This window comes from Phaethon aethereus (genome assembly GCF_964289735.1).
Source record: "Phaethon aethereus genome assembly, chromosome: 6".
In the NCBI taxonomy this organism is placed as follows: Eukaryota; Metazoa; Chordata; class Aves; order Phaethontiformes; family Phaethontidae; genus Phaethon; species Phaethon aethereus.
The window spans coordinates 7,234,291-7,261,507 of record NC_138580.1 but is presented as its reverse complement, the minus strand read 5'-3'; the positions used below and the strand labels follow the sequence as shown (position 1 = coordinate 7,261,507).

At 39.2% G+C, this 27,217-nt stretch overlaps 1 protein-coding gene across 1 annotated transcript in view; it reads left to right on the top strand.

Annotated features, from left to right (window-relative positions):
* The window catches only part of THSD7B (thrombospondin type 1 domain containing 7B), a 274,077-nt gene that overhangs the window by 153,761 nt on the left and 93,099 nt on the right, over nt 1-27,217 (top strand). The window contains exons 12-13 of the mRNA XM_082001598.1: nt 16,681-16,875; nt 21,075-21,338. Coding sequence (XP_081857724.1) covers nt 16,681-16,875; nt 21,075-21,338 — 459 coding nt within the window. The remainder of the gene's footprint in view (nt 1-16,680; nt 16,876-21,074; nt 21,339-27,217) is intronic.

The window sequence follows — 27,217 nt, the reverse complement described above, 5'->3', positions numbered from 1 at the left end:
TTCACCAAGACAGTCTATGAATTGGCGATACTTTCTGACCCATTGTGCGTTCCTGTAGCACCGGGTGGAGTGGTGTGGATGGTGTCCTCCTACTTGCTCATGAGCTCACTTTGTTTGGGGTCCTTTTCCCAGCACTGTACACATGTTCCTTTCCCTTGTAATCATCAGCCGGGCATTCAGTAGTCAGTTGTCCTCTATAGACTAGCCCAGAGTCTGAAAACGTGTATAATCTGTAGATAAAATTAAACATGTCACCATCATTTGCATGTCCTTCCAGAAGAGCTGTACGCCTTTATGGTACTGTTGCGGTCACATGAATTCACCTGTTAAATATTGGTTACTACAGGGTTTCACTCAAAAATATATGTTAATGTGATAACTGTGTAAATATTTTCAGTCTGTTTTTTAAGGCTTTATTGAGTAAATATAGCCTTATTGTGAAACCTCAGTTACCTTAGCTGAAGTATAATGTAAAGATGATGGAGCAGCCTTAATGGCTCGCAAGAGGGATATGGGTGCATCTGTCAGTGCTAGGACAAGGTACACTAGGCAACCTTCTTGTGGAGGAGAAACATCAGGTCCCATTTCTTCATCTCCTTATGTAAGCTGCTTTGAAAAGAATAGTTTAATATTGGTAGCAGGTGACTGTTGTTTGCTATTTATTCAGTGTTTTTGTAGGTGTAGCAGATTTCGTGTTGACAAAGGATAATTTGATTTTGGAACGCGATGACGTATAATATATTTGTTTGGGGTTTTCACCATAATTGTAATGGAAAGTATATTAAACTTCATTATAAAGATACATGATAGAAAGGTAGATAGGCATTTAAAACATTAAAGAGTTAAGCATTTCCTCATTTTGTCACAGTCTTTGCTTGTTCCTTTGCTGGGAGAGGCCTGTCAATCTTGTGTCTTTTAACTTAAATGTAACTTGTGTCCCTACCTCCAGCGTACACTTATTTTTTCTAGAATAATTTTATATAGCAGTGTGAAACTGTTGTATTGGACAATGTAGAATACAAGAATGTGTGCAAAGCATCATAGGATTCTCAGCTTTTTTGTGTATTTACTGTGCTGGAAAACCTTGTAGTCTCATCCAGACTTCTCATTTATTGATAGCAGACACATCAGTATTAGCAACTCATCTTTTTTTCCTTCTATTAGAAAAAACTAACTGCATTTATGAAGTTGAGTAGAGAAAAAAAAGATTATTTTCTGTGTTTCTAGTCTATATGGGTACACAATTCTCATCACACCCAGGAGGTTGTCTTGTGGTTTGGGGTGGTTTTTAAAAGTTTCACTGTATTTTTACAGTTGTATGAGTACTTAGGACAGTGGGTTAATAGTTAAAATAGCCATTTTGTGCATTCCTTTATTATTTTCAACAACTAGAGAACAGCTTTTTTTCTTTTTGTCTTGATGTAATCAGTAACTTGACCAATAGTACTTTTCAATACTTTTTTCTTTACCTTTTGTCAAATTTCATTTTTTTGTACATTGTTAATCATACACCTTCAATATGTGGTATTTAATTTAGTATTATTCTAACTGTTTACTTTTGATCCTTAGATGGAAGGCTGTGGGGATGTCTTTGGTTCACACATCTAATGCTTTATGAGATAAAAAAATAAGTAATGCAAGCTTTGTAGTCAGTGTGCTACATAATGACCTAGTCATAATTTTTGAATCGACTGTCAACACATATTAAACCAGAGTATCTATTTGAAACAGTAGTATTTCATAAGCTGCATTTGACAGTTTATTATCTTATCTGAGAACTCCTTTCTTCCTTCATCTTGCCTCAAAAACAATGTCCCTGCAATTGAACTTTTGGTAAAAGTCAAGGTCACAGCTTTGGGATGAAGTTATATATGGGAATTGCCTGTCTTCACGTTGAAAATGTGAGTAAATCAAAAGTACTGATATGGTAATCTAAATCTACAGTATATTCTCTTGCATTTTATTGAAACTAAAAGCTAGGAAATTTTATTGACTTTTTAAAACCGTTTTTCGGGAAACTTCCTTGAGAAAGTTTCTTAATAAACCTATACAGATTTAATCCTGCACTTAAAAAAAAAATTTAAAAAATTAGGAATGGCAGTAAATTATAACACACACACATATATATATGTATGTATATAAACCTACAAGGAATGGATTTTGTGTATGGATTTAGGTAGAAGTGTGATGTCTATGTAAAATAACCAAGTAAATTATCTTCAAGTTTTCTGAAAGACAGTACAGATAACTTGTGTTTTCTGTGAGGTCCATTCCTTGGAAACGGCCGGGGAAGAAGGGAATATTTTAGTCAGAAATCCACCTTTCCCCCACCCCCGATTTATAATTTTCTCGGTAGAACAAATGTCAGGAAAAGGACTACCTTAGTGTGATGCCATTTGGTTTCATTCAGCTGAAGGAGGCTGGAAAGAATCTTTTCTTTCGATTATACAAACTGTAGCTAATGTATAATGTAATGAGAGCAATTTCCCAGAAATCCATTTCAATTTGTGAACTAATTTTGGTTTAATATTCTCATATGTCGTATTACCAATATATCAAAAAAATCTTTAGGATATATGAATTTTTAATTGTTTTATTAAGTGCTGCCAGAAGTTACAGTCTTTGTAACCTCTTACTATTTCCAGTAACTTCAGGTTCTGCTTGTTATTTGACATTATGCAGTTGAAGAATATAGTTAATTTTCTCATACTTTTGAAGAAAAGTCTTCATTTGACTTTTGACCTGCTGCGAGAAATCATTCAGTGCTTCCTGAAGTTTATATTCTAAACTTTAAAGTTTATTTCTAATGCAGATTGTTAAGGCTTCTTAGTACTTCTGTGTTGCCAAGAGAATCGCAGAGTGTTTGTTCCTGGAGAGGATTGAGTGTTAAGAAGACTTGCATGTGGATGACTAAGGGGTTTTTTGTGTGTGTGTTTTGGTTTTTATAGAACATCTTCCTGTGAAAATGAGCATTGCTTTTTAACACTTTGAACAGTTGTGTGACATGCAGAGTATGCAGAGAATAACTTTGATGTTTTGATGCACCTGGTTGACTCAAAACAATTCAGCTTCATCCCTCACTCCCTCCTCAAAAAACCCAAAACCTAACAATCACATGCTTCTCATGCCTCCAAATAAATCAACATTCTGCCCTGTTCTTTAGTGGGTATAAAAAAGGGTGCATAACAGGATTATTGTGGTATTTAGATCATCATTTGAAGGAGAGCCAGGACTGGGGAAGCCCTTTTCCATGAATTGCAGGTGACCTGGCTACCACAGAAATGCGTAAGGCTCTGGGCTATATAGTAGAACTGGAGAAGTCCCATGCAGGGCTGGCATCACCTTCAGGGGGATTTTCTTGTTTACATCCTCCTTTACATCCGTTGGCATTATTGGGGTGAGAGAGATGGGAGCAGGCTGCTGGCCTGCCACTGCCAGAGTGATCTCTGGCTGCCTTCATGGCATTGTGGGAATGGTGAGCTGCTCACAATGTTGTCTGCAGGAACTGTGGTCAGTATCCAAGTTTTTTGCCTTAATTCCTGACATGGCTTAAACTTCTGCTCACTTGTTATCTGATAAGATCGGTCTATTCAGTAACCAAAATCCTTTGTAGAGTATTTCAACCACAGGACACGTTACTTTTTATTGAACTCTTTAATAGGGATGACTGTTGTTCCACTTGGCTGCAATGTATGGATTTTTCTCCTTCTATTACTAAAACCTACTGCTATCTTATTTTTCAGAGGTAAAATACAAAATAAAATTCATCCTTGACATTCGTTCCTTTAGAGCGATTCCTTTCAAGGACTGCTTTTCCCAAGGAGTTTTCCTGGTGCATTGTGCAGAGCTGAGATCTCCGAGCTGTCCCAGCACAAACTTCCCAGCTTCTTCCCTGTTTCTGCCATGGCCTTGCCCCACTTGGTGATGCACCCCTTGGAGACAGCCTACGTTTTGGGTCCAGTCATGGGTTCCTCTCAGTTTGGCTGTACTGATTTTGACGCCAGATCACACAGCTTTTCTGAAATGACAGGTGTGAGGAGCCCGAGGGCCTGATCCTCCCCGGGGGGAAGAGGCGTGCTGAGAGTTGAGCGAGGGGCTGCTGGGCTCTTCCAGCTCTCGCAGCATCCTCTCAGGCTCTGATTCCCATTCAATTCCTTATTCTTTTTCTGTGTTTCATCCTTTTCACTGGTGGGTCTTTCATTGTTATTTTGAACCATGGGCAAAATTATTTTCAAACACTGGGTCTTGTTCAGTTCTCTCTTACCTGATTTTTTTTTTTTCTTTTTCCACACACATCAATGAGATGTGCTGATGTTGGGTGAAGAGCCAGAAAAATAAAAATCGAAGTTGCTTCCAAGGATCCTCCTCTCATATATTGATTCAGATTTTCCAGCTTAATTGGTTTCTGCTTTATTCCTTGTTGGCTGTGACCTCATAGAGCCTGAACGAAAGTGATGGTTTTCATTGCTTCTAGTGTTTTGTTGCTAAATTGTTCATTAATGTACAATGAAGGACTGATATATTACATGCATACACCCTGTACTTTGCATTAGTGTTGCCTTGATCTGCTGATGAGTAGCGTTACCTTCAATTTTTTGGGGGGGGAGGAAGAACATAAATCGCAATTTTTTTTTTTTTTTTTCTGAAATGAATTTTGCATTATTCTGTGTAAGTGAAAACATGGATGAAATCTCGGTATTTAATAATATAGTGCCAGAACCTCATGGCATAAAGTTAAGTAGCTAGACCAATATTTAAACCACTGAGTAATGTTACTGCTCTGCTAAACCTCGTCACTTCACACATCTCTCTGCAAGACCTCCTTTTGCCTCAAGCTGTAAGTGGAAGATGAGATTTTTATTATAAGTCTCCTGGATTAGGTACACAGGAACCACACTGGTTGACACTGGCTTTGATATATGTGAGCAAAAGTTTATATAGCCATTTTTGCTATGTTTCCATTCTAAAAGTTAATTAACTGATAAGATGTAACCCTGGAGCGTGGGTCTTCAAATAGGACAAGACAAAGGTTTAAAGAGAAATTGAGACAAAGGTCTGATGCGATGAATGATCTAGAAAAGGCAAAATACTAATGCAATATTTTAAAGAATCTCTCAGCTCTGTGTAGCCATACAATCTTAATTTTTTTGGACGTGCTGTGTCAAACTTGCTCATAGAAACAAATTACAATGAATTCGTGGTGTGCTTTCTTTATACTTCATTACAGCAGCAGCAAGAATTAGTTTCCTAAGTACAACACACTTCCATGGAAGTTCCCTTTCCTTTGGGCTTCTGATGAATTAAAAAGGTGTTATTTACTGTTTCTTTAAAATGCACACTTAAAATTCCAAATATCAGTTCTCTCTTCTGAAAAGGAAATGTGATGTGAATCTTGACGGATTTTCAAAGCATTGAATTTGTTTTGCATTGAATTTTATTTCCTAAATAACTTACTCTAAAATGGGAGAATTAATTACCACTTTGGGAAATTTTGGAAGTCCCTCAGACTAAGTTTACTTGGTTTTAAAGGAAATGGTAGTGCTGGGTATATTGGCCATAGTTTGTCTTCCCTCTCAAGGGAACAAAGGGTCAGATGTTCCTCTGGGCTTCGTGTCACTGAGGCAGCCTTGGGTCTAAGGCACGGATGTACTTCATGACACCCTCCATGGGTGGCATGGACCTGCCTCTCTGGAGGTGAGCCTAGGTCTTGATGCTGTGTGTTGGACACCAAGGACTTCTCAGAGGTGTGGAGGATATTTCCGCTCTTACAGGAGGAGGAAGCTCAGGATACCTGCTTGTGGTTCAACCACTTTCAAATGAGCCAGGAGAGGCATGCTTAAGGATATATAGAATTAAGTGGTGGGTCCACTGTTGTGGCACTGGTGGAATATGAACAGCCACCTCCCCCAGAGGTGCCATCAGGTTACTGTCTTCTTCTGTGTTTTGCATGGGCTCTCATCTTCCTGATTTTTTTTTTTTAATAATTTTTTTTTAAAAAGTCAGAATAAACAAACATAAACAAACTCTGCAAAATTTTACTCCATGTTACTCTCCAAAGATGACCTTCCCCTGCTTTAAGTCCTTCTCATTTTAAGCATGGTTTTCTCTGATCTTGTAATGACAGTTGGTAGAAACCTTCTGCATCAAGAAAGATTCACACACAGAGCAATTTCATCTGAGAAACTGCTCTGAGTGCCGCAAAGATGAACAAAACTTCATAGGTGAGAAGAGGGAATAAGATGAGAATCAAACTGGTGATTTATTATAGCCAAGATTAAAATGGTTTGTACTGGAAAGACTGTGATATAAGAAAATGTAGTGTAGTGTCCCAGCCAGCTCTACCCCGGGGTTAGCGAGAATGAAGCATGTGAAGAATAGCTAAACATACTAATAATGTTCCAGCGGGATGGAAAGTATTGCTAGTTCTGATGCAATTTACTTTCCATTGTATTAATTTGTTTTTATGGCATTTGATTGCTTTTTCGGTTAAACAAACCATAAATTATATGATCTGAACCAATAGTAAAGAAATCACAATAGAGCACTTTTTGTGGCCAAATATTGTATCTGTTATACATGAATGATCCTATAGTAATCAATCAGTTTGGATTGTGTAATTGCTTTAGAAACAAATGCTTGCAAACAAATGCTTCACTCATAGATATTAAAAAGAAAGTATAATTATATCTGTTCTTTTCCTGTTGAAATAAATGTGAGTTTTCCCATCGTGTCAGCAGGAATACAATCTGCTTTATAATCCTCACTCAATTACAACAATTTGGTACAAATTCAAGGAGAGTAGCAGCAGCTCAATAAGAAATGTTGTTTCCTTTTTCTGGGGGTCTATAAGAAAGGAAGAGAAGAACATCATAAGAAAAATATAAGGTACTGTAAGGTGTATCCCTTTGCATCTTCTCTGATCTTCTGCTTTGTTTTTAAGAGACTAGAAGGGGAAAGCAAATAGTCCCTTTAGATCAGTTAGCTTCAAAAGAAGAGTAAAAAGGAATATACTAGCACTGAGAATGGTCTGAACAACAAATACAAGGAAAGATGAGTGTAATTATTTTTATTATTCTTAAGAGGCAAACCTATTGGAACTGCTTTGCTCACATAAAAAAGTTCATTTAACATAACCCAGGAGAAATACGAATTCTTATACTTATGGGAATCAGGGTCTTTTATACACACTGTATAGAAAAATATTCTTCAATATCTTGGACGGTTAGTTTTTTCTGGGGAAGTTGGGTTTTTTTGGTTTTGTTGGTCTTTTTTTTTTTCCTGCTAAAGAAAGGATGCCCTGAAGTAGGGTTTCTGTAAAACGCTTTTTCCCTGCACACTAGGAATGTTTAGGAAGAAGTATAAAAAGCTTTTCTGTAGGTATAATTTATACGTTATGGATACATGTATGAAACCCCCACACATCAGAGTGTGACTTTGCTCATACTGGGATTCAAATATGAGTACTTAGGTTTCCTATGGGGCAAATATCCTGAAAGGCCCCAAAAATTTAATTTCTCAAGGTTGGCCATGGGAAATTTTTCAAAATCTCTTTCTGTTTCTCTCACCTTTAGTCTAAGTACAGTGTCTTTACTGTACTTAGACTGTGCTGACCATTCAATCTTGAGTACAGTATCTTTATTTCTGTCTCACGAGGTAGACAATATTGTATGACGGCTGAAAGATACTTAATTTAGATAAGATGAATTATTTGAGTATGCATTTTTATTAGCTTTGGTCAAAGTAGATTTAGGTGTTTTATCAGTTTTAGGCTGGAGATGAGTAGCCAGGCTTCAGACCTCAAAGCATTTAGTATTCTTATCTGTCCTTTACTGTAGAAAAGTGATAGTTGAAGTGGAAAGTTTTATGCAGGACTGTATCTACAAAATCCATTGGTACTTTAGAAAAATTTAACAGCAGTTTCTATGAGTGGAATATAGAAAGTGATGAGCTGGTTTCAAAATTTCCATGTTACTACTTTCTGAATTGCAGTTTTGGACTTTGATAAAGATGATGAGTCTGTATGGTGGTCTGAATTCTGGAAAAGCATGGTTAATTTAAAATACAAATAAACAGAGGAGACCAAATTCTGGTCTTATTTTACACCTGTCCAAATCTGCATGTCTTTACTTAGGTGCAGTGGTATAAACATCATTATGCGGGAAGTACTGTCGGGAGGAATTGATAATTTTGGACAAACTTGTTTATTCTCCCTCAAATGTAAGTTGTGTGGCCAGGCAGAGAGTGAATATTGGAGTGAATTTTGGAGAGAATGCGATGAATCTACCCCAGTGGACAACAGGCTGCCACACAACTCCTTTTGGTAATGAGGAGATCTATGCAATGGCAGGTTAATTTGTGCTGTCTTACTTGGGCCTTGGAGCATGCCTGGTAGGACAGGATTTGGGCATTAGAAACAGAATTAACTGGGTGTCCTGGCTGAAACCAGGACACTGGGGAGAGGTGGTGATGGGCAGGTAAGAGCAGGCAGCATCAGGATGAGTTGAAAAGTTGTTGAAGGGCCCACATATGTCCACAGTGGCTTAGTTGCTGGTGCCTGACCAGCCAAGAGCAGTGAGGAATTTTGAATGCCAAAATGAGAAGAGCCAGAGCTGAGGAAGACCATAATGTTTTAAATCTAATGTTGGGGGAATTGTACATACGTTGGTGTATCAGCGTTATGTTCTGGATTTAGTATCTGCGCTTCATTGTAAAGGAATAGGTGGAGTGGAATGACAGGGTGCCTGCCTTCCAGAGCAAGATTTTAAAATGCCTTTTCCTAAACCAACGTAATGCAATGTTTTCTTACGTCCAGTTATCTGAAAAATTATACAAGTGGGTAATTTTATCAAACCCAATACCATGAAAATTGAGGTGGAAGTGGACATTTGGCTGGACAAGTTTACAGGGCTGTCTTCTGATACCTTTCTAAGGTTGGATTTACCATGTGAGTGGGCTGTAGTGTTGAGCTCTCTACAGCTGTCATGAGAGATGACCATGTGGTGCTACCAAAAGCTGGAGCTGGCTGAAATAAAACAAGCAGCATTAGATTTTGAGCTCATCCAGCTATCACTAAAAACACTGGCCAGTGAATATATAACTGAGGCAGAGCTTTCAGAAGAAGGTCAGTGCTTTTTTAGTCAGCTAAGTGATTTTCCAACTTGAGTTACTAGGAATACTCTAAACGTTGCGTTTGTTTTCCATTTTCTCTCTCTTGTGGTATTTGGCATGTTTGATTCTCTTTATTTACTGTGGTCTCAATGTGTGTATATATAACAGGATGTCTTAGTTTTATTTTCAAGTTGTGCAATAAATAATTCGTCTTAAATATAACTTGATGATAGGTGCTACAAATAAATTGAACTTGAGTAGTTTTAGTAATGGTGGGCCACAGAAAGCAAAAAAAGGAAGCATATTTTTGTATTTTGTCAGGTTCTCTGAGAGGAGCAAAAGCATAATTTCTATCATTAATCATCTAATGCACTTCCATTGATTTCCTTTTTAATAGAAAATGAAAGTAAAAGCAATTCAAAACCTATAATAAAGTTAGAAAAAAAACAGGAAAAATTGTGAAAGATTCCTTAGACTGATTGCATAATATAGAAGCACTCAAATTGCAGTTATTCTCTGGCCAAAGTAAATTTGAAACATTAAAAAATCATATTATTTTGTCTTTCTAGCCAGGCAGAGTGTGAACCACTTGCAATAAGAAAACACCTGTATTAAAATGAAAATGATGCTAGACATTGATGTATCAATCCTGTGTTCTGCATTCAGTGTGGGTGGGAGGAGGAATGGGCTTTATAGCAACGTATTTCTCTCCTACTTCCCCTTAAACAGTGGGCAGTCTTGGTTCACAACTGAGGAAGAATTAAAAACATCAAGTCACACAGCTTGCCAAAATTGACATGTACAACTCAATTCTTTCAGTGATTTAAATCATATATTCCCAACCAAATAATCGATAACCTCATCCATAAATATCAAAGAAAAATTGTACTCTAAGAAGTTATTTTAAAATAGAACAGGGGTGAGTCCAGTTTAAGGCATTAAATGACAGAGGTCAGCCTGCACTGGTTTTACTGGTTTTAATATGCAGCCCTGGACATATTTAATCCCTTTCAGACAAACTGATCGGTTCTCGTGCTTGCACTGCGGTGTTGGCTGAGAGGCTCTGAGCCATGAAGAGTGAACGGTGTGGCAGGGACGTGCGCCTCTGGTATGCAGACGTTGTGTACAGACCTCTTTATCCCTTTCTGTCTGGTGAATGCCAATGACATGTAGCCACAGGGGAACTCTACAGTTGGGTCAGACACATGCACATGGGACCGGCTGCTCTGGTGGGGGCACAGCTGTGGCTGCTCTGGAGGTCATCTCCCACCAGGCTGACCCCCAGAAAGCTGCAGTTGGCACTCCTTTTCTTCTTCGGCTCCTTTACCTAGATTAACCTGTCTTTTTCCCCATGTACATGTCTTATTGTAGGAAAGCTGCAGAGAAACCAACTCAAAGAGAGGCTGAAGTTGTGAAGGATCTTCACAGTTTCGCATTTTACTTTTTTTTCTTCCCTTCTAATTTTATCCCAAACTCCTCCCTTTACCCCTGTTACGGTCTTGTCTCCATGCTGATGCTCTGTACCCAACTTTTCTACCCAGTTCTTCCCTTGACCCCTTTTCATGCAAATCATTTCAGTTGCTTTCCTTTATCTTTTCCATTGATATTTACCATCTTTATTGCTTCCCAACCTCATCTCAGGCTCCTCGTTTGTTTATAGAGCACATTGGTTGGGGTCTGTGTTTATTCAGCGCTCTGTTTGCTTGGTGACATTTCTTAGGCCTTTAGCACTACTGTCAATATCATTAATAATTACAAAATGGGAAACTAGTGATCTCAGAGCCAGTTTCCCTGCTGCATAACTAGTTGTTCCAGCCCTTCCTCAGCTATTTTTACTAGATCTATGTCTGTGATGTCCTTCCTGGCATCATTTGCTCTCTTCCTCAGACTTATTTTTAATGGTTGTCTTATGGTTTGCTTCTGTAAATCCAAACTTTGGACTTCTCACAAGGGCATGTAGTGACAAGGACAAGGGGTAATGGCTTTAAACTGAAAGAATGTAGTTTTAGATGAAATATAAGGACGAAATTCTTCACAGTGAGGGTGGTGAGGTACTGGCACAGGTTGCCCAGGGAGGTGGTAGGTGGTCCATCCCTGGAAACATTCAAGGACTGGTGGGATGGGGCTTTGAGCAACCTGGTCTAGTGGAAGGTGTCCCTGCCCATGGCAGGGGGGTTGGGCCAGGTGATCTTTAAGGTCCCTTCCAACCCAAACCATTCTATGATTCTGTGATTAGGGGTTGCATTAATGTACCAAGAATGACATAAATGTTCCACCTGGGATTTTGGAGAAACTCGTTATAAGTAAGAAGGAGCATCAATATAGAAAATAAATGAGGTCGTCATGATTTACGAGACTGTGCTTATAGTCAGCAGGTCTGGATCCTTAAAGTTACTCTTTTTTTCTAAGATATATCCCTGAACTCCTTTTTCACTTATCATTAGTGATATGTGTTAGAAATTATGTGTTATCTTGTTACATTGAGGGGTAATGAGAATAATTATGCAACACAAAATGAGAATTTTTCTGAACAATGGGAAAGTAAACAGCTACATTAAAATTACACTACTGCCTAGCTTTAGTTTTAGTGTTTGGCCTGAGTGTACCTTCCCAGAATTATCAGTCATTGTTTTCAGATGTTCTAATGACATTTAATTCCAGAGTTTTGAAACCACTAATTTAGGTTTCACAAATTGAAGTGCCATGGTACAATATAATTTTACTGGTTGGTGGTTGATATTCTCACTCTTAAGCTTTTTACCCTTTGGAAACTGTTGAAATGCATTTTTAAGGGAGAATTGATTATAACTTTGGTAAACGAATATGATTACCAAGACTGTCTGTAATTGGAATTTTACTTAAGAGGAACTGTATTTATGTTATCTTTCCTTATTGGATGCAATGCTATGTCTGTAATATTTCTTTCTGAATACACTCATTTTGTTGGGACCATCTGTAGTGCTCTTAAGTCAGGCGTGTGCCTACGGAGAGCACTCAAGTTCCCCCAGTTTGATGCTGACGTGCTTCTTTGGTGGTGATGTAACATCATCTACGGATGCATACAGTGCCTCTGCAATTTGACAGCATACAAACATTTGATTTCACCATGTAAAAGTTTATAGAAGAAGTGTCTGCTATTTACTTTTAATTTAAGATAAATGTAGTTAAAGAATATAGCTTCCATATGCTTCCGCATGCCATATGCTAAGATGATGGCATACAGACATACTCTTGTGGGTGTTAAGCATAAAACAAGAAGACAGAGGCAGTTGTGCTGAATATCCCGATAGCAGTCCTCGTTCAGTATCCTGACAGGACCCCGTACCAGCAGAAAGGGAAATTTCCTCCCCAAGCTGTACATTTAACACTTGGCTTATGCCTTGAAGCAAAGCGGTTGCATCTGCAGCTATTTTCATTGCTCATAGTAATCGCTAACTTTTTGTTGGCACCTTAACAGGTGCATCCACACTGTTACACAATTCCAGCTCTGCCCTGAAAAATAAAAAATTTCTTTTAGCATTTTAAACCTGGTTACCTTTCAGGTTAATTAATGATCTTGTTTTTATCCTTATCAGAGAAGGTGTTCTTTTCTTTTTGTGCCAGCCATTGTTTTATATCAACAGAACTGCATTAAATTGTCATCCTGCAGCTTGGCCCCAAATGTTTAATTCCAGTTCGGTGGTGTTGACTGGTGGTAATAAGAAGGAATAGTGGCAGTTCAAAAGGAAATCTTGCATTTCCTCTCTTTGTGGGAATCAATATTATAATTCGAAACCCTTTATCTGGTAGTGTCCTGTTATTACCTGTTTCTATTCATGTTTGTGTCCATTTTAAATGCTGCAGAGACCCTAGAAATCACACATTCTGTCTAGGGGGGATTTATTGTTACTATGTCATTTTTTTCTCAGTGCATAGGGCTGCAAATGGACTGCATTTGCTCTACTGTGGTATCCCACTTAAAAAAAAAAAAAAAGAGATGTTGACATAGCAAAAATGGCTTTGTGGTATGAGTTTATTTAAAACCATTGTGACAGAACTGAGGATTACGTGGAAATATTTCTTATGCAGCGTAAACCACACGTAAGCCAAACCAATCAGTAGCTTGAGACCACCAAGGATAAATAATTTTACTAACTTTCCTGAAGCTTCACTGAAAGCAAAGTTGTCTTATTCTGTTTCCAGAAATGCCTGTATTTGAAAATATTTTTCTCTTAAAAGTTAAAGCTAGCTTAACTGGGAAATAAGTTTGCAGCAGGCAGAAATGAGGTGACCAGCTCCTGAACGAACCACTGGCCCTTCTCAATCCATTAAAATGCCCTAATGGGCTTTTGTTTTATTATTTAATTTATTTTAGCAGTTCATGCTGCTCACCTCAAGCATAGTTGTAAGCATGTAGCAGAAATCCTGCCATTTTTATGACTGACATGCTGTAAAGATCAGGCCCATTAAGCTCAGGCTTTTGAAGGTAATTCATCTCAAACTGAAGAATTCATGCATTGGCATCGTCTTTGAAGATACTTGCAGACTCTTGAGTGGAAATGATTTGCCTCCTAACAAGACTGAGATGCAGCATACTGCTTAGGCCGACCCGAGGAGGTGTGGGTTTTTGGTGTGTAAGGGTACCGGATGTTCATGGCTGGCATCTTATTCTGCATGTAAAAGAAGAAGCACCTGCACTCCCAGCAAAGGGACACAGCTGCCAGTTGGGTCACCAAAGAGGTGCTCACCTGGCCCACCAGCTTATTAATAACACCATTGATGTTGATAAGTCCAGGAGAGTGGGAAGCAAGCAGAATGTTTGCTCTTTAGGTAGTATTTTAGGCATCAAAAAAAGCTTTTTGGACTCCATTCTCTTTGGCCACTGCCTTCTCTCGTTGCTGACTCTAAGGCTTTGTTGCTCCATCAGGAATGACCAGCTTGAGTTACCAGGATCTGCACTTACAAAAATTCCAAAGTAGAGACGAGAAGCAATTCTGTATTTTCAACCGCCTGCTTGTCCCTAACCCCCTTACAGGAGACCCTTTTCCTCTCCTCCCTTAGATCTTGCGTCTCTTACTAGACTATCCGTTATATTTTCTTCTTTTCAACTCCTTGTCTCCATGCTTATACATGTATAATCCAGTACATTATTTGTTGTTTTAACTTCCCTCTACCCATGTTTACTATTGCCACTGATGTCTTTAAGCTCCATGATCTATTTGCCCTGATCTCCTATGTCCTAATATATCCATGTCTCTTAGCATCTAAATAAGCTCAGTGATCTCAGTGAATTATTTGTATGCTTAAAATTAAGGACATTTGTGCAAAAGACTGGGCTGTTAGGTAGTAACTCAGTGCAGCATGGAGCGTCTGGTTTAATATCAACATTTAGAAGTTCTATCACTTGTGTTGCCATTAATAAATGTTAGGAATGAGTTGTGGTCTTCTGTCAGATAGTAGTAAACATTGCAACATGATGGTTTACTATGCAATTGCGAATATTGCTTCTCGGGGCTGGCAGCGTAGGATGCTGTTCACTTCCCTGCAGACGCTAGCGGTTGTAGTGATGCTGAGAAGATGGGTTTGCATACACTTGGCCATGCTTCATGTGGACACCTTTGTGTTGCCGAACCCTCGGTGTCCTTGGTGAAGGTAATGAGGCTACACAGACCTTGGGCATCAGAGTCTATTACTTGTTTAACCTTCCTGAAGAGGGCAATTACCCCGCTTTCCCATACAGAGTGGTGACCTCTGTCCTCGCACTCTCGTAATTGAGAAGGGGAATGTCTCCGAGTTTGTGACTGCCAGAGCTGAGAGAGAGGAAGGGTCACAAGGATTGAAAGTGAAAGGCAAGGATCAGCAATTCAGAAGTAGTTATTAATATGCTGATTTACTGTCGCTTGAGTCTAAAGAGATTTTTAACAATTGCTTGCCTTTTGCATGCTTTTCAAAATGCAGATTTTTCTCTTAGAAATCTAATTATATTTTAAGAGGATACTTTTTTATTTCCAGGTGGTTGCCAACTCATCCCTTGATCCCATACAATGCTGTAGTTAAAAACCAAAATTCATGTGAATTTATTGCAAAGTTACACCCCAGAAAATCCTTTAACTGTAAGAAAACAGTTTTTTTTCCCTGTGGTTTTTTTCAGGCACTCCTAGTTACATTAAGTGTTGGCGACAAGGAAAAGTATATGCGGTCTCAAAAACCTGAATTATTTAGAAAGCTCCCAAAAATAATACCACAGGTTGTTGAAGTTAAATAATAAAATCTGGATTAAATCACTTCATCTTCTGTGGCTTTGTGATACAGTGTGTGGACTTGCCTAAAATCAGAGCGCCTGACATGACTGAACTCTTGGGGCCAAATTGAATTCCTAACTCTGTCCCTGACTTTATTCTTTAATCAAGTCACGACCTATCTTTGCCTTGGTTAACCTACAATGTAGGATATAAATAGCCTATAATCTTGGAGATTTTGTGAGAATTAATTATTATTAATGAAAGGAAAGGCTCCATGATGTGCAGGCTATTTTTTTTATTTTAATTACTTATTATTAATTCACTGAAACTTTATCAAGTTTTATTATAGGCTATCACTATTAATACTTTTGTCCTCTATCATGGCTATACAGTGCCATTATCCACCCTGAAAAGTTAGTCATTACAGACCAAAAAAGGAGAGGGGTGTTGAAGGAAAAGGGAGTTGGCTCTGCCTCTGCCCATGTGTGAAGGCGCTTCAGGTCAGATGGAGCTTGGCAGAGTGACACTGTCCTCAGCTGAGACCCACAGAGCAGTTGCGTTTTGTTTTTTTTCTATTGCTCTCACAGGGAGCTATCGCGCACCGTAGAAGCAGGCTGCTAGTAAAGGACAGCGGCTGCAGCCCCTTTCTATCATGGCTGCAGGCTGAATGCTTGTGCCCTTCCTCCTAAACATCTGCATTTATGCAAGACATTCAAAGGTTCAGATGGCCAGAGAGGGGGAGAGCACAAGGGGTAGCACAGTGTTTAGGGAACTCAGTTTGGAGGGAGCAGACCTGGTGCTTACACCTTGCTGCAAGAAGCATTTAGCTGTAGCATCCGCTGCTCAGATAGAGTAGAGGTCACCGCTTGGTATGGGAAGGCTGCTCAGACAATTGTTCCCTTCATCTGAAATATGGAAAAGATGGCAGTTTTGGAGAAGGAAGCTCTCTTTTATATTTTTAATATTTTTTTCTTCTTTGAAGCAGTTTCGGTCCCATACATAGTGTGTGCATCACAGCTTGGAAATCCTGGCCTCAACCAAGTATGTTTTATGGCACATAGCCGCAGTATTATATCTTTTCTTGTTTGGTCGTACAATGTATCATTGGTTAAACTGTTGCCTCAACCCTTAAAATGACTGCCTCCTTGAGAATATTGAATTTATATAATCATTTAGATAACACACTGCTTGAATGAGAATGTTGTGTTGCATGAATAATGACCTAAAAATAAATCGGCTTTATCCTATTAAACCAGGAGAGTGAATCCCACATAGAACACAAGTACTGACTGCATAGCGTATAATACAATATATATAAGAATATAAAGATTTCTGTACCTTTACTTTTCAGCTGTTACATGCCTGTCAGAGCACAACGACTCTGCCAATGTTGGTGACTGCATGCAGTGGGCAGGAGCTATGCCGTCTCTCGTACAGGAGTGTCTCATTCCCTGCAAAGATGACTGCATGTTTACCCCCTGGTCTAAATTTACAGCATGCTCGTTCGACTGTGAATCAACTCGAAGTAGGAGACGGTCACTCACAGGTATAATCTTTTATAATATTTGTCTGATGGTGATACTTGTGAATAATGCCTCTTAGATGTTGGTGGACTGATGTTGGGATTTCGGGAAAATCCAGACAGAATAGTGATCATCCCTAATTGAATTTTGATCTGATACTGATCATTGCCTACTTTATGCGCACACATTTAGGTATGAGAATAGTGCAGAAAAACTGGGTGGTGGAAAGCCATTATTAGACATAAACCAAATAAAACAGTGCCTATGCATCGTGCAAGTTTATCTGATGTATTAATCTGGAAAACATACAGCAAATGCATATACAAGAATAAAAATCAGTATGTTTTTCTGTTTAAGACTGTTGAAATCTGGATGAAGTTTAAATCTGGAAGTTCTGTGCTCAGCAATATCCAGTAGTTCAACAGGGCAAATTAATACCATAAATAAAGAAAAACCAGTATAATTAAAACAGTTTTGTTTGATCTTTTATATGTATTGATTAAACACTCTGGTTCAAACCATTTCATGGAAAAGTCTCCCATACTTGCTGTTGTGGTTTGTTATTATCTTATGAATGCTGACCAAACTGAAAAGCTTTAAAACTCTATAACATTAATAGTTTGGAACTGCTTGTTTTGTTAAGAGTTGTCTTCCACCCCCCACCCTTGCCCCATAGCTAAATCAAATAAAAAGGGATTACACTGTTTTCAGAAGGTTTACAAGAAATTTACTATTACTGTTATCCTGAACACTCCCATCTTTTCATACTTCTGTGTTGTGTTTGAGAGCTATAGTGTAGCTGGCTTGAGTTTGCTGTAAAAAATCTGCTGTGATAATGCCTGAGAACTGAATGGCAGCAAAGTATGGTGGCTACCACTGCTCCTTTCTTCTAGACTCACTTGTACCTGGCTGCATGGCTCTCTTGTTATTCAGTTTGTTACTGTGGGAATGATCCAAGTTTTTAGTAACTAACAATTACAGTACACAGACATAATGGCTTCAAGTTGCCATTCGTCAGTATGGCTCATTAAAGGATAAAGATTTCTCTTTTACATAAAAATCATTATTATGCAATGCTCTACTGTTTCTGCCAAAGAGCATATTCTAAAACGTTCTCTATGTCAATGTCTGTATGTTCATAGTAGTAGAAATCCTTTATCCCTATTAGAATAATATGTGCCTGCTCTTACAGAAAATATGTAGGAATTAAGTCAATACTTACTTCCAGGTAGTTTTAAAACTGAATTTTCTTTACGAACATCTGTGCAAGTCACAAAACAGTATGGTCCTACCTATCCCCTTTCTTACTCCATTCTACATCAGACATTCAAGTACCTCAAGTACCTCATCTACATCCATTCAAGTAAGTGGACCCAAAATAGTTTCTGATATGCAGGTTTTGATGGCTTGTCTGCTCACCCACACTGCATTTGTGACCAGGCACCACCAGTCTCTCCCATACGACCTTGCTGGGCTCCCTTCCTCCCTCCAGGAAGGAGGTCGTGGTCTCAGCCTGCTCCCAGAAAAGGTGTCCTGAAAAGCACATGTTGAACATGCAGCACGTGTCCCCGGTGGTGCTGGGGTGAGGACAGCACAACACCACAGAGAGCAGCAAAGGAGGACCAATTCAGACATTGCCTTTGGTTTGACCGCATTTCAAAAGGGGACGTCGGTGAGATTAGTGCTGACGTGTCTTTGCATAAAACATGAAAATTGGAGCTGGCCAAAAGTCTTGAAAAAAATCTCACCCGTAGGAACTCAGTCCAAAGATTTAAGGAAAGTGCTATTTTGACAAGTATTTCATGATGTTAAGAGTCCTTTATCCATTTGTATTTCACCTTTCTATAAGCATGTATGAACTGTACTTCCTTCTTCATCACTGCATGTGTCTATGCTCAAGTGAATTCTTTGCCTTCATTATAAGAGTTCATTAACAATGTCGTTTAGTGGGAGTCTGCTAATTGTTTGCTAACTATTTGCTTGCCTCCCACTCAGTTTTTAATGGTATTATTCATTTTACTTTGTAAGTAATCATAGACTCTACATATAAAATTAGTCATTACTTAAGAAGCAAAAGACTTATTACAGAACATATCAGAATTCAAAGTCATTATAATGAAAACACAGTTTTTAGGTAAGTCTTCAGTTAATTAATACAGTCAATTAATTGACTGTACTATGGGTACAACACATTTTCTGTAGAAAGGTATATTTTTAATTTTTCATATAATTTTTATGTATAGTATGTACTACCTGATAATGTTTAATGTATATAATACTTGTTAATATTCAGAAATCTAATTTAAAAATAAAATACGTTTAATTGAAGGATTTATATACTTGAAAATATTGGAGATGGTATTTTTAATAGTAATTTCTAAACCAATCTGTAAAGATGAAAAAAATATCTCCATCACTAATTCTAACACTACTTCTTTGAGAAGACTATGGGATGAATGTTACTTCAGCCCTCAAAATAGATCTTTCATAGCAACTTCATTAGAGGGAAGATTCCTACAAAACAGATGGCAGGGCAAGTTGGAAAAAAGTGTCATATAAGTGTGAGACTATTAGCATCCTTACCTGTGTCTGATGTCCTTCATGTAATAATGGCAAAATATGAGCAAGTCCCAAATTCCCATGTTTACTAGTACAATGTGGAACATACAGCTGTATGTATAAACTGAGTTTATGCCTTCTGTCAGCTCTTCAAACACAAAATGCGTGAAACGCCACCAGAGAGTTTCAGATCTATTTAAAAGCTTTTAAAAGACTTTCCTTGAAGTATGTGGAGTTGTACCTCTTATACCTTACCTGAATTTGCTCATAAATATATGTATAAATATATATATACACAAAAACATAAAGATGCAAGCACTATTTGATTTCTTTGTTTTTATTATCCCTTTGTGCTGGCAAACTTTACATTCCCCAGAACTCTGTAAATAAAATTTTGAAAGAGCTGTGGCTTGAAGGACAGCGATATCAAGGGTCTGCAATCAATGTCCTTTTCTTTGGAGGTCCGTGTTTGTATGGAAACAGGTATTGACGAAAACCAGCTTGTGCTCCTACTGACATGTGGTGAAATGACACTTGGTTCCAGACCAGAAAGAGGGTGGTTGGGTTGTATAACTTGTTTTTTGGTTTTAGTATCTTATTTGTGTGCAAGACCAAAGAGGAGAGATTTTTGGGGGGATCAAAGCTTTAAAAACTTTTTGCAGAAGTATTTTTAGCGCATCCTGGATCTCCAAGGAACATTTTGAGAATGAGATACAGATGTGGTTTGTTGGTGAAGATGAATTCTCCCCTTCTGTGCGGATGCCAAATGCAAAGACGTTCCTGAGCTCAGCCAGCATAAAGATTGCTCCACATCACGTGGGCTAACCCATGCCAAGAAAAGCATTGATTTTATCTCTAGAGGCTGTATACAGACCTTTGTTCCCTTGAGCAGTTGTAGGGATGCAGGGAGCATGAATTCGCTTCTTTAGAATATTTCTCCTTGTACCAGGGACCTCTTCTCATTCGTACAAGTCCTCCAGGAACAGGGCATGGAGAGTGCAGTTGCAGCAAGCTGTTCCACAGGTTTATTTGAATGCTGCTGCTTCCTGACGCCACTGAAAGAGCCTTCTTTTAAAACCTGTTGAAGGAATAGAGCAAAAGAAAACATTAAACCAAACATAACTGTTGAAATACTTTGCAGCCCTAATAATTCACTGAGGATTATCTTTTCTGTTTTCTTCAAAGTACAGTTTGTGTGCCGTGTGCATCTTTAACTAATTTGTAAAGTAGCCTCAAAGAAGAGGTTGTGGCTAATGTAGAGTCCTCTGGAAGTTGTCCTGGCAACCATTGATTGCGAGCAAATAGAGACAAAACAATCAATTTATTTTCATCAGATAATTAGAGAAAAACGATATTATATAGAATTACAAAGCATTTTCTGGGCAGACCATTACTAGAGTAAGACTTTGCATTTTGCTCCTTGCCCTACTCATCAAAACAGTATTTCCAAGTTCTCTGGTTGCCCCTGGAGATAAATACATTGTTCTTGCCCTCCAGAGCACTGGAAGCAGCTAATAGATGCTTCGGAAACGTTCCTGGATATTAACATTCATATTGTTTTGGTTCTAATGTGTTGAATTCATGCAAGTATAAATAATATGACGTGTTGTTATCAAAAGTAGCAGATGTTAAGCTAACGAACAGATTTCTGTGGTTGGAACAGGGCGAAGCAGAAAGCGAGACAAATGCCAGAATACAGAAGTTTATCCTCAAGTTGAAACAGAGCTGTGCCCCTGTGAGGTGTTTACCTCCCAGCCCCACGGAAATTGGTCCGACTGCATTATCAGAGGAGGTACATCCGAGCTGCAGTTGGGAACGCGATCCCACGGAGATGCCAAGGAGTGTGGCGAGGGGGTGCGACTGCGAGCTATTGCCTGTTACGATAAGACTGGCAGACTGGTGGAACCATCTCGCTGTAGCGGTTCGGGTAAGGAGATTTAAAAAAATACACAACATGTGTAAAGAGCCCTGATGCTGAGCACACTTATCCACTCAACGGTTTGTTTTGGAGCCTGTCATATGTGCGTACCTGTTTACTTGCTGGAATAGCTTTCACAAGCTGTTGCCGTCAGTGTTGAACACTGTTCTTCGGATAGCTTCTTATTGTTCTAAACACTGAGGTTTTCCTCAGTATAAGGGTTTGCTGGTATTTCTACCATGGAAATGAAGTAGAAGAGGGCTAAAGTTGGCTGTGATGTCAGAATACTGGGTGGATTTCTTTTATTTGTCTGAAAATCCTGTAAAAGTACAAACTCAGGAGAAGGTATATTTCAATTTGCTTTTTGTTTGAAGATATCTCCTACTTCAGTTTTTACTTGTTTAGAAATTTTTATTCCTTTTCACTAAATTTGGAGGTTCATATGGTTGTTTTCAATTAAGGAATTTTCTTGAGATAATCATGTTTAATTACAAAACCCCTGTGATGTCACCTGCTGTTGCTTATGCCAGTACACAACTTTGGCAGCCAGTGGTCTCCTCCTTGCAATTTTGTGCCGGTCCCAAGCTCAAACTGACACACAGCATATATTCCAGTGTCGCTGCTTGCTGGGGCTCTGGGCTATGGTTCTGTCCAGTTATATTTCACATATCATCAAGTAGCCTCTATCAAACAGAAGTAGGGCAGAAGAGGAAGCAGGAAATGTCATTGCATCTGGATATTTTCTTCACTTTCCATGATTTGCAGTTCATAGCAATCATTATGCTAAATCAATTTACAGACAAAAGCCCTTATCTTGGGGGCAAGTTCCATACCTGTGCTGCTCCCAAAACACTAATGCTGTCTGACTTCCAGTCAAAACACCTAGGACACCACGCAACGTGATGTAATAGGTTGGAAGACTGCTGGTGAGCTATATGACGGGAGATGAAGAAATGATGTCTCAGGAGGAAATTAAGTAATACAGTGGGAACCATTAATGTTCCAGACTATATAAGGGAGCAGATAAAGAAGTGGGGCTGCTCTGTGGAGGGTCTTCAGGTAGAGGAACAGCAGCCTGAGCCGCATGTAATAAAAGGCAAAAAACCCCACCCTAATGAAGTGATTCAGTCCTGGAGTGAATTCCTCTCGCAGCTGTTGATGGCTGTTCCAGCTGGCTGCACAGATTCATAGAGCAGCTTTCCGTGGTTTGTGTTTTAACAATGTGCTGTTGTATCAATTGATGATGCCTCTGTGGCCCATGAAAGAGGAATGCTCTACCTTTCCCCACAACATTACCTTTTCTTCTGAAAAAAAGGGAGCTGTTGGATTCTGAAAGACGGGTTTGCCTGTGCTGTGACTTGCTCTTTTGAAAAACTTGGGGTTTTTATCACTATTAAAAAGAGCAGATTGTCTATGCGTGGGGCTTTTCTGAATAACCTTGAAGTCTGTTTTCTGTCAGTGATATTTATGTGGCATTTTTAATGGTTTGGCTTCTCTTAGGGAGGTAGTAGGGAGTGGTAGCTCAAGGGGATTATTGTTGGCTTTCTTGTCTTCAGCTTTTTATCTGAGCAGAAATAATTGCAACATGACCCTGGCACAGGATCCATGTCAGAGGTGGTCACTACTGTACAGCAGCTCCCTATCCTATGCCCTTGCTCCTATTTCCAGAATGCTCTGAAGACCCTTAGGTGTGGAGGTACAGGAGGGGTGAGAAGTTTCCACCTTCTGGATACCCTGTAAGAGTTTCCCTAAGAGCAAATTACGCATTTCCAGCCAGACCCTGTTTAATATTCAGGGCATATAAGCTGGCTCTCCCAAAACAGAGAAACTCTTTTCATAAAGGTGGTCAGGATGATCTCCTCATAATAAGCAATCCACCGTCACTGTGGTCTGGGGGGGAGTGTAGTAAGATGTGGAACCTTGCAAAGCCAGAGCATCCTTTGGAGCTCCTCATCAGCCCATAGCAGTGATCCACCAAAGCCTTTTGTGAGCTGAATCCTGTGCCTGCACAGGTGGCTGAGGTCTGTTGTTCCTCCTAATTGCTGCTCAGTGTTGGACACCTGCTCCTGCAAGGCAAGCGAGGAAGCAGTGTTGCCTTGGGCTCCAGAGTACATTAATATTTCAATGACTTTGGGTATAGAGTGCCCAGAAGTGGGCAGGAAGCTCCACAGGCTCCATTTCCATCACTTGGGACCTGTCTTCCAACCAGAGCAGTTAAGTGACAATAAGCCCAATATTTATGGTCTCTAGAGCTGGGAGCTTTCAAAATGCACTTCTGAACACATTATTGAATTAGTGATAGAAACAAATCATTATCCAATTAATAATTAGCAGAATGTTATTCAACCATAATAGAGAAGAGCAAATTACAGAAGCATGCAGAATTGCTAAGCCCTGAGAAATTATTAATGACAAGTTTTTTTAAACAGCTCAGTTTATCTTGTTCACAATTAGTATCAGGTGACCTTTTAACATTTGCTAGCTGACCATATTTATGTCTCATTAAGCCATTGCTTTATATATTGAATGCCGATCACTGTGATATCTAGGCATTGTTCTTTCTTTATGAGCTGTGGGGGTAAGCGTGTTCCTCTTCTCTTTCTTTCAGGTCTTTTGAGTTCTCTGTTTCCTGCTCTTTTGCTTTTGCAGGACAGTGCTCTTTCTTTCCCTTGAACCAGGACAAAAGGGAGACATAAGACAGACCTCAGTTCTTTCCTGGGTCCTTTTGAAGAACTTCTACAAAGTGGAGAAAGACAGATATAAGAATGCAAACTTTGCCTTACAAGTAGATTTAATTTTGTTCCAGACTTGGTAATGCCATGAGTACAAGGCATAAGACAACAAAAATGGTATAGAATAGTAGAGAATAGGTCAGTTTGTAGATTTTCTAGAGAGCAAACTTTGGACTCTTGCCTTCTCGCAGCAATGATTTTCACTTTCCGTTACTGAAACCTAGTCATTGAACTTACCACTTCAGTGGGGTTTAGTTCTCTCGTGTCAATTTGACTTATTATGTGAATGTATCATAGTCATCAGGTGAACGTACTGTGAGTTTGAGTCTAACAGAAATTAATCACTGCTCAGAGGGATTCAGGGTCTGAGACCCTGACCTTACACTGAGTTTTGTGAGCAATTCTGCATTTGAAACTTGGGGGAAAATAATACATATCAAAAAAAGCCATTAAAGTCTGTTCATCTGTGTGTGTCAGCAGTCTAGACTCAAACTCTCCTAAGCCTATTATCTGCAAATATATTAACCCTCTGAGCATACCTTCTCAACAGGAAATGGGTTTTCTCCCCATTGGTGTAGTTACCACATGCAGAGTATCCCAAGGTCCAAAACCAGTGAAGACAAAAGCATTCCAGCTGTGCCTTAATGGAAATGCACTGCTGGCTTGCCTGGTGTCTGCAGTTTCTTCTGTCAAGACCCGAGACCTGGGCTGGAGGGACCTCTGCCCTGGCCCAGCACAGCTGAGCACAGCTTGTGTGAATACTTTGGGTCAACTGTAGTGGGTGCACAGGTCACACCTTGACTAATTTACCTAATGTCACTGCACTTTAATCTTGGGTTAGCTCATGATCAGAAATATGACAAACTTAAACATACAAATCTCAGACTTCTCCAAATTTTATTCCTTTCTATACCAAACCTTTCTGTGATGTACAGAAAAAACACACCATAGCTTTTTTTCCCACGACTGGCTTTATTTTAGTGGTGTCATCATTTTCCTTGATTGCCTATTCAATAAGCTCAAAATACGAGTGACCTGCAGTTTCCAAATTGAGCTAGTTCTTTTTTCCTGGATTTGGTTCACTCCTCTTTTCCTTCCTTTATTTTGGAAATGCATTTATTAAATTATGGGTAGAGCTAACTATCTCTAACTGCATTACAAAAATGTAATTGATAACTTGCCTCAACTTGTCTTCCCATCAGAAGACTGGATTATATTGCGTTCAGCTCACCACTACTCCAGAGGGTCTCCGTTCTCTGGCTGGTGTTCAGAGCATCCTCTTTGGACATGAAATTGTCCTCTTAATTGCAGTTCGTCCACTTTTCAATCTGTCATCTGAGTTCCTCGTGCTATTTTTGAATTTCCACCTCCTTTGTTTTGAATTATTTCATGTGGTTCCTTCGCCTCTCTTTTTTCTGTGCTGTGCCAACAGGGTTTTTTTTAATCTTAGAGGAACATAGGGTGCCTCATCTGTTCCAAATCAAAGGCTGGAGATTTCTTGTGCTCTTGCACAGAGGTTCTGCTTTTGATCCAATGGGCAATTTCTGGAAAGCAGGAGTTTATAAAGAGCACTTACACTATTCAAATTCTGCTGTGCTCGCAACAACAGGAACCTGGAAGAAAGACACAACAGACAAATAGATCCTGGCTTTAAATCACAGAGCGGTTAGCTTCAACCTACAGTCACCTTAAAAAGCTTTAATTATCTCTAAATTTATGAAGGGCATGGCAGGGGTGCTCATATTCCTCCTTATTCTCAACAGTGCAGTGTTTTGTTGTGGTTTAGTTGTGGGTGGGCAAATCAAAGAGGACTGGGGTTGCTCAGAGGGTTCCCCTGACACAGGGGTGTCACTTGATTCTTCCCAGTCAGGTCGATGTAACACTCCTACTGGGAACGCTGCTGGCAAGGTCACTCCTTGAAAAAGTCAGCTTCAATCCCAAATGGATGGGATTAGCAAATGGATGCACCAAGAAGAGTTAAAAGTTTTGGTGATGTGAAAACTCATTGTTTTTGTGGTTGCTGGAGGGATGTTCCCTGCTCCGAGGCACATCAGGGCAGCGTGTGCCAGCAGTGACAGTGCTGCTTCTGTCCTGATGGGACGTGTCCCCAGCGTTGGGAGATTTAGGACAGTATGAAAGGTCATGGAACAGGAATTTCAACTCCTCCTGCTGAAAAGCAGGTGGTATCTAGTCTCATGAAGTTTGATTTTCTAAAAGGTCAGCCCAGAGTAGTGCTCTGTTTCCAGCCGGGGCATTCCTCTGGGGTTTACTTTCCCTTACATGAAAATCCTGGCCACTAGCTTGATAGACATTGCGTGACCTACCTGTGAGTTAACACAAGGACCTGCTCTGAAACCCCGTGGTGTGTGAGTCCCCGTACTGTTATTTTAGAAGAAAATTAGCTGTTTTCAAGTAGCTTTTAATCACTAGATTTTAATAACCATTCTCCAAAATGGTATTTGTATAGCTCAAAAAAATATAAGCAGAGCTTTATAGGTTAAAGAAGTATGACCCAAGTCTATCCTGGACTGATAGCAAACTTACCTTTCCTACAAGGTAACAATTTTGCAAAAAAAAAAAATTGGAAAAGCTACGTTGAATAAATGACTGTTTATTTCTGAAAGTGTATCTATTCTGACATTTACTGTCGCATACATTTTTCTACATCTGGAAGAATGAAATGGTTGCAGGTTATTTTTAAAATCTTCAGAAATAGAAACTATTCTGAACAGAAGTTTCACCTGTGTTTTTGAAAATATTCCCAAGTATTTAATTTCATTCTTAGTCTAAATGAAATTGTATATTGAAATTTCATTTTTTAGCACAAACCATTAATTCCAGAATCCAACTAGTTTTAGTTTTAAGTGGTTTCTGTATTTCTATAAACAGCATCCTGCAAACATCTTATGCATGAGGCCTTATTTCTGGAGGCCTAATTCTTGACAGCCCCATTTCTTTTACAAGAAAAGTGGGCAACCCTGCCTAGGTTGTCCTTTTCCCAGCTCCAGACCCCACATGTGACAGCCTTGGGATGCCTCCTAAGTGTGGGAGTAGTAGCTGGTTTTGGCACCATTGGTTAATGATAACATGTAGACCCCGTGTTCAGACTACCCTACCCTTCTTTTGGCATTTGGATTTAATTAAATATTACAGTAT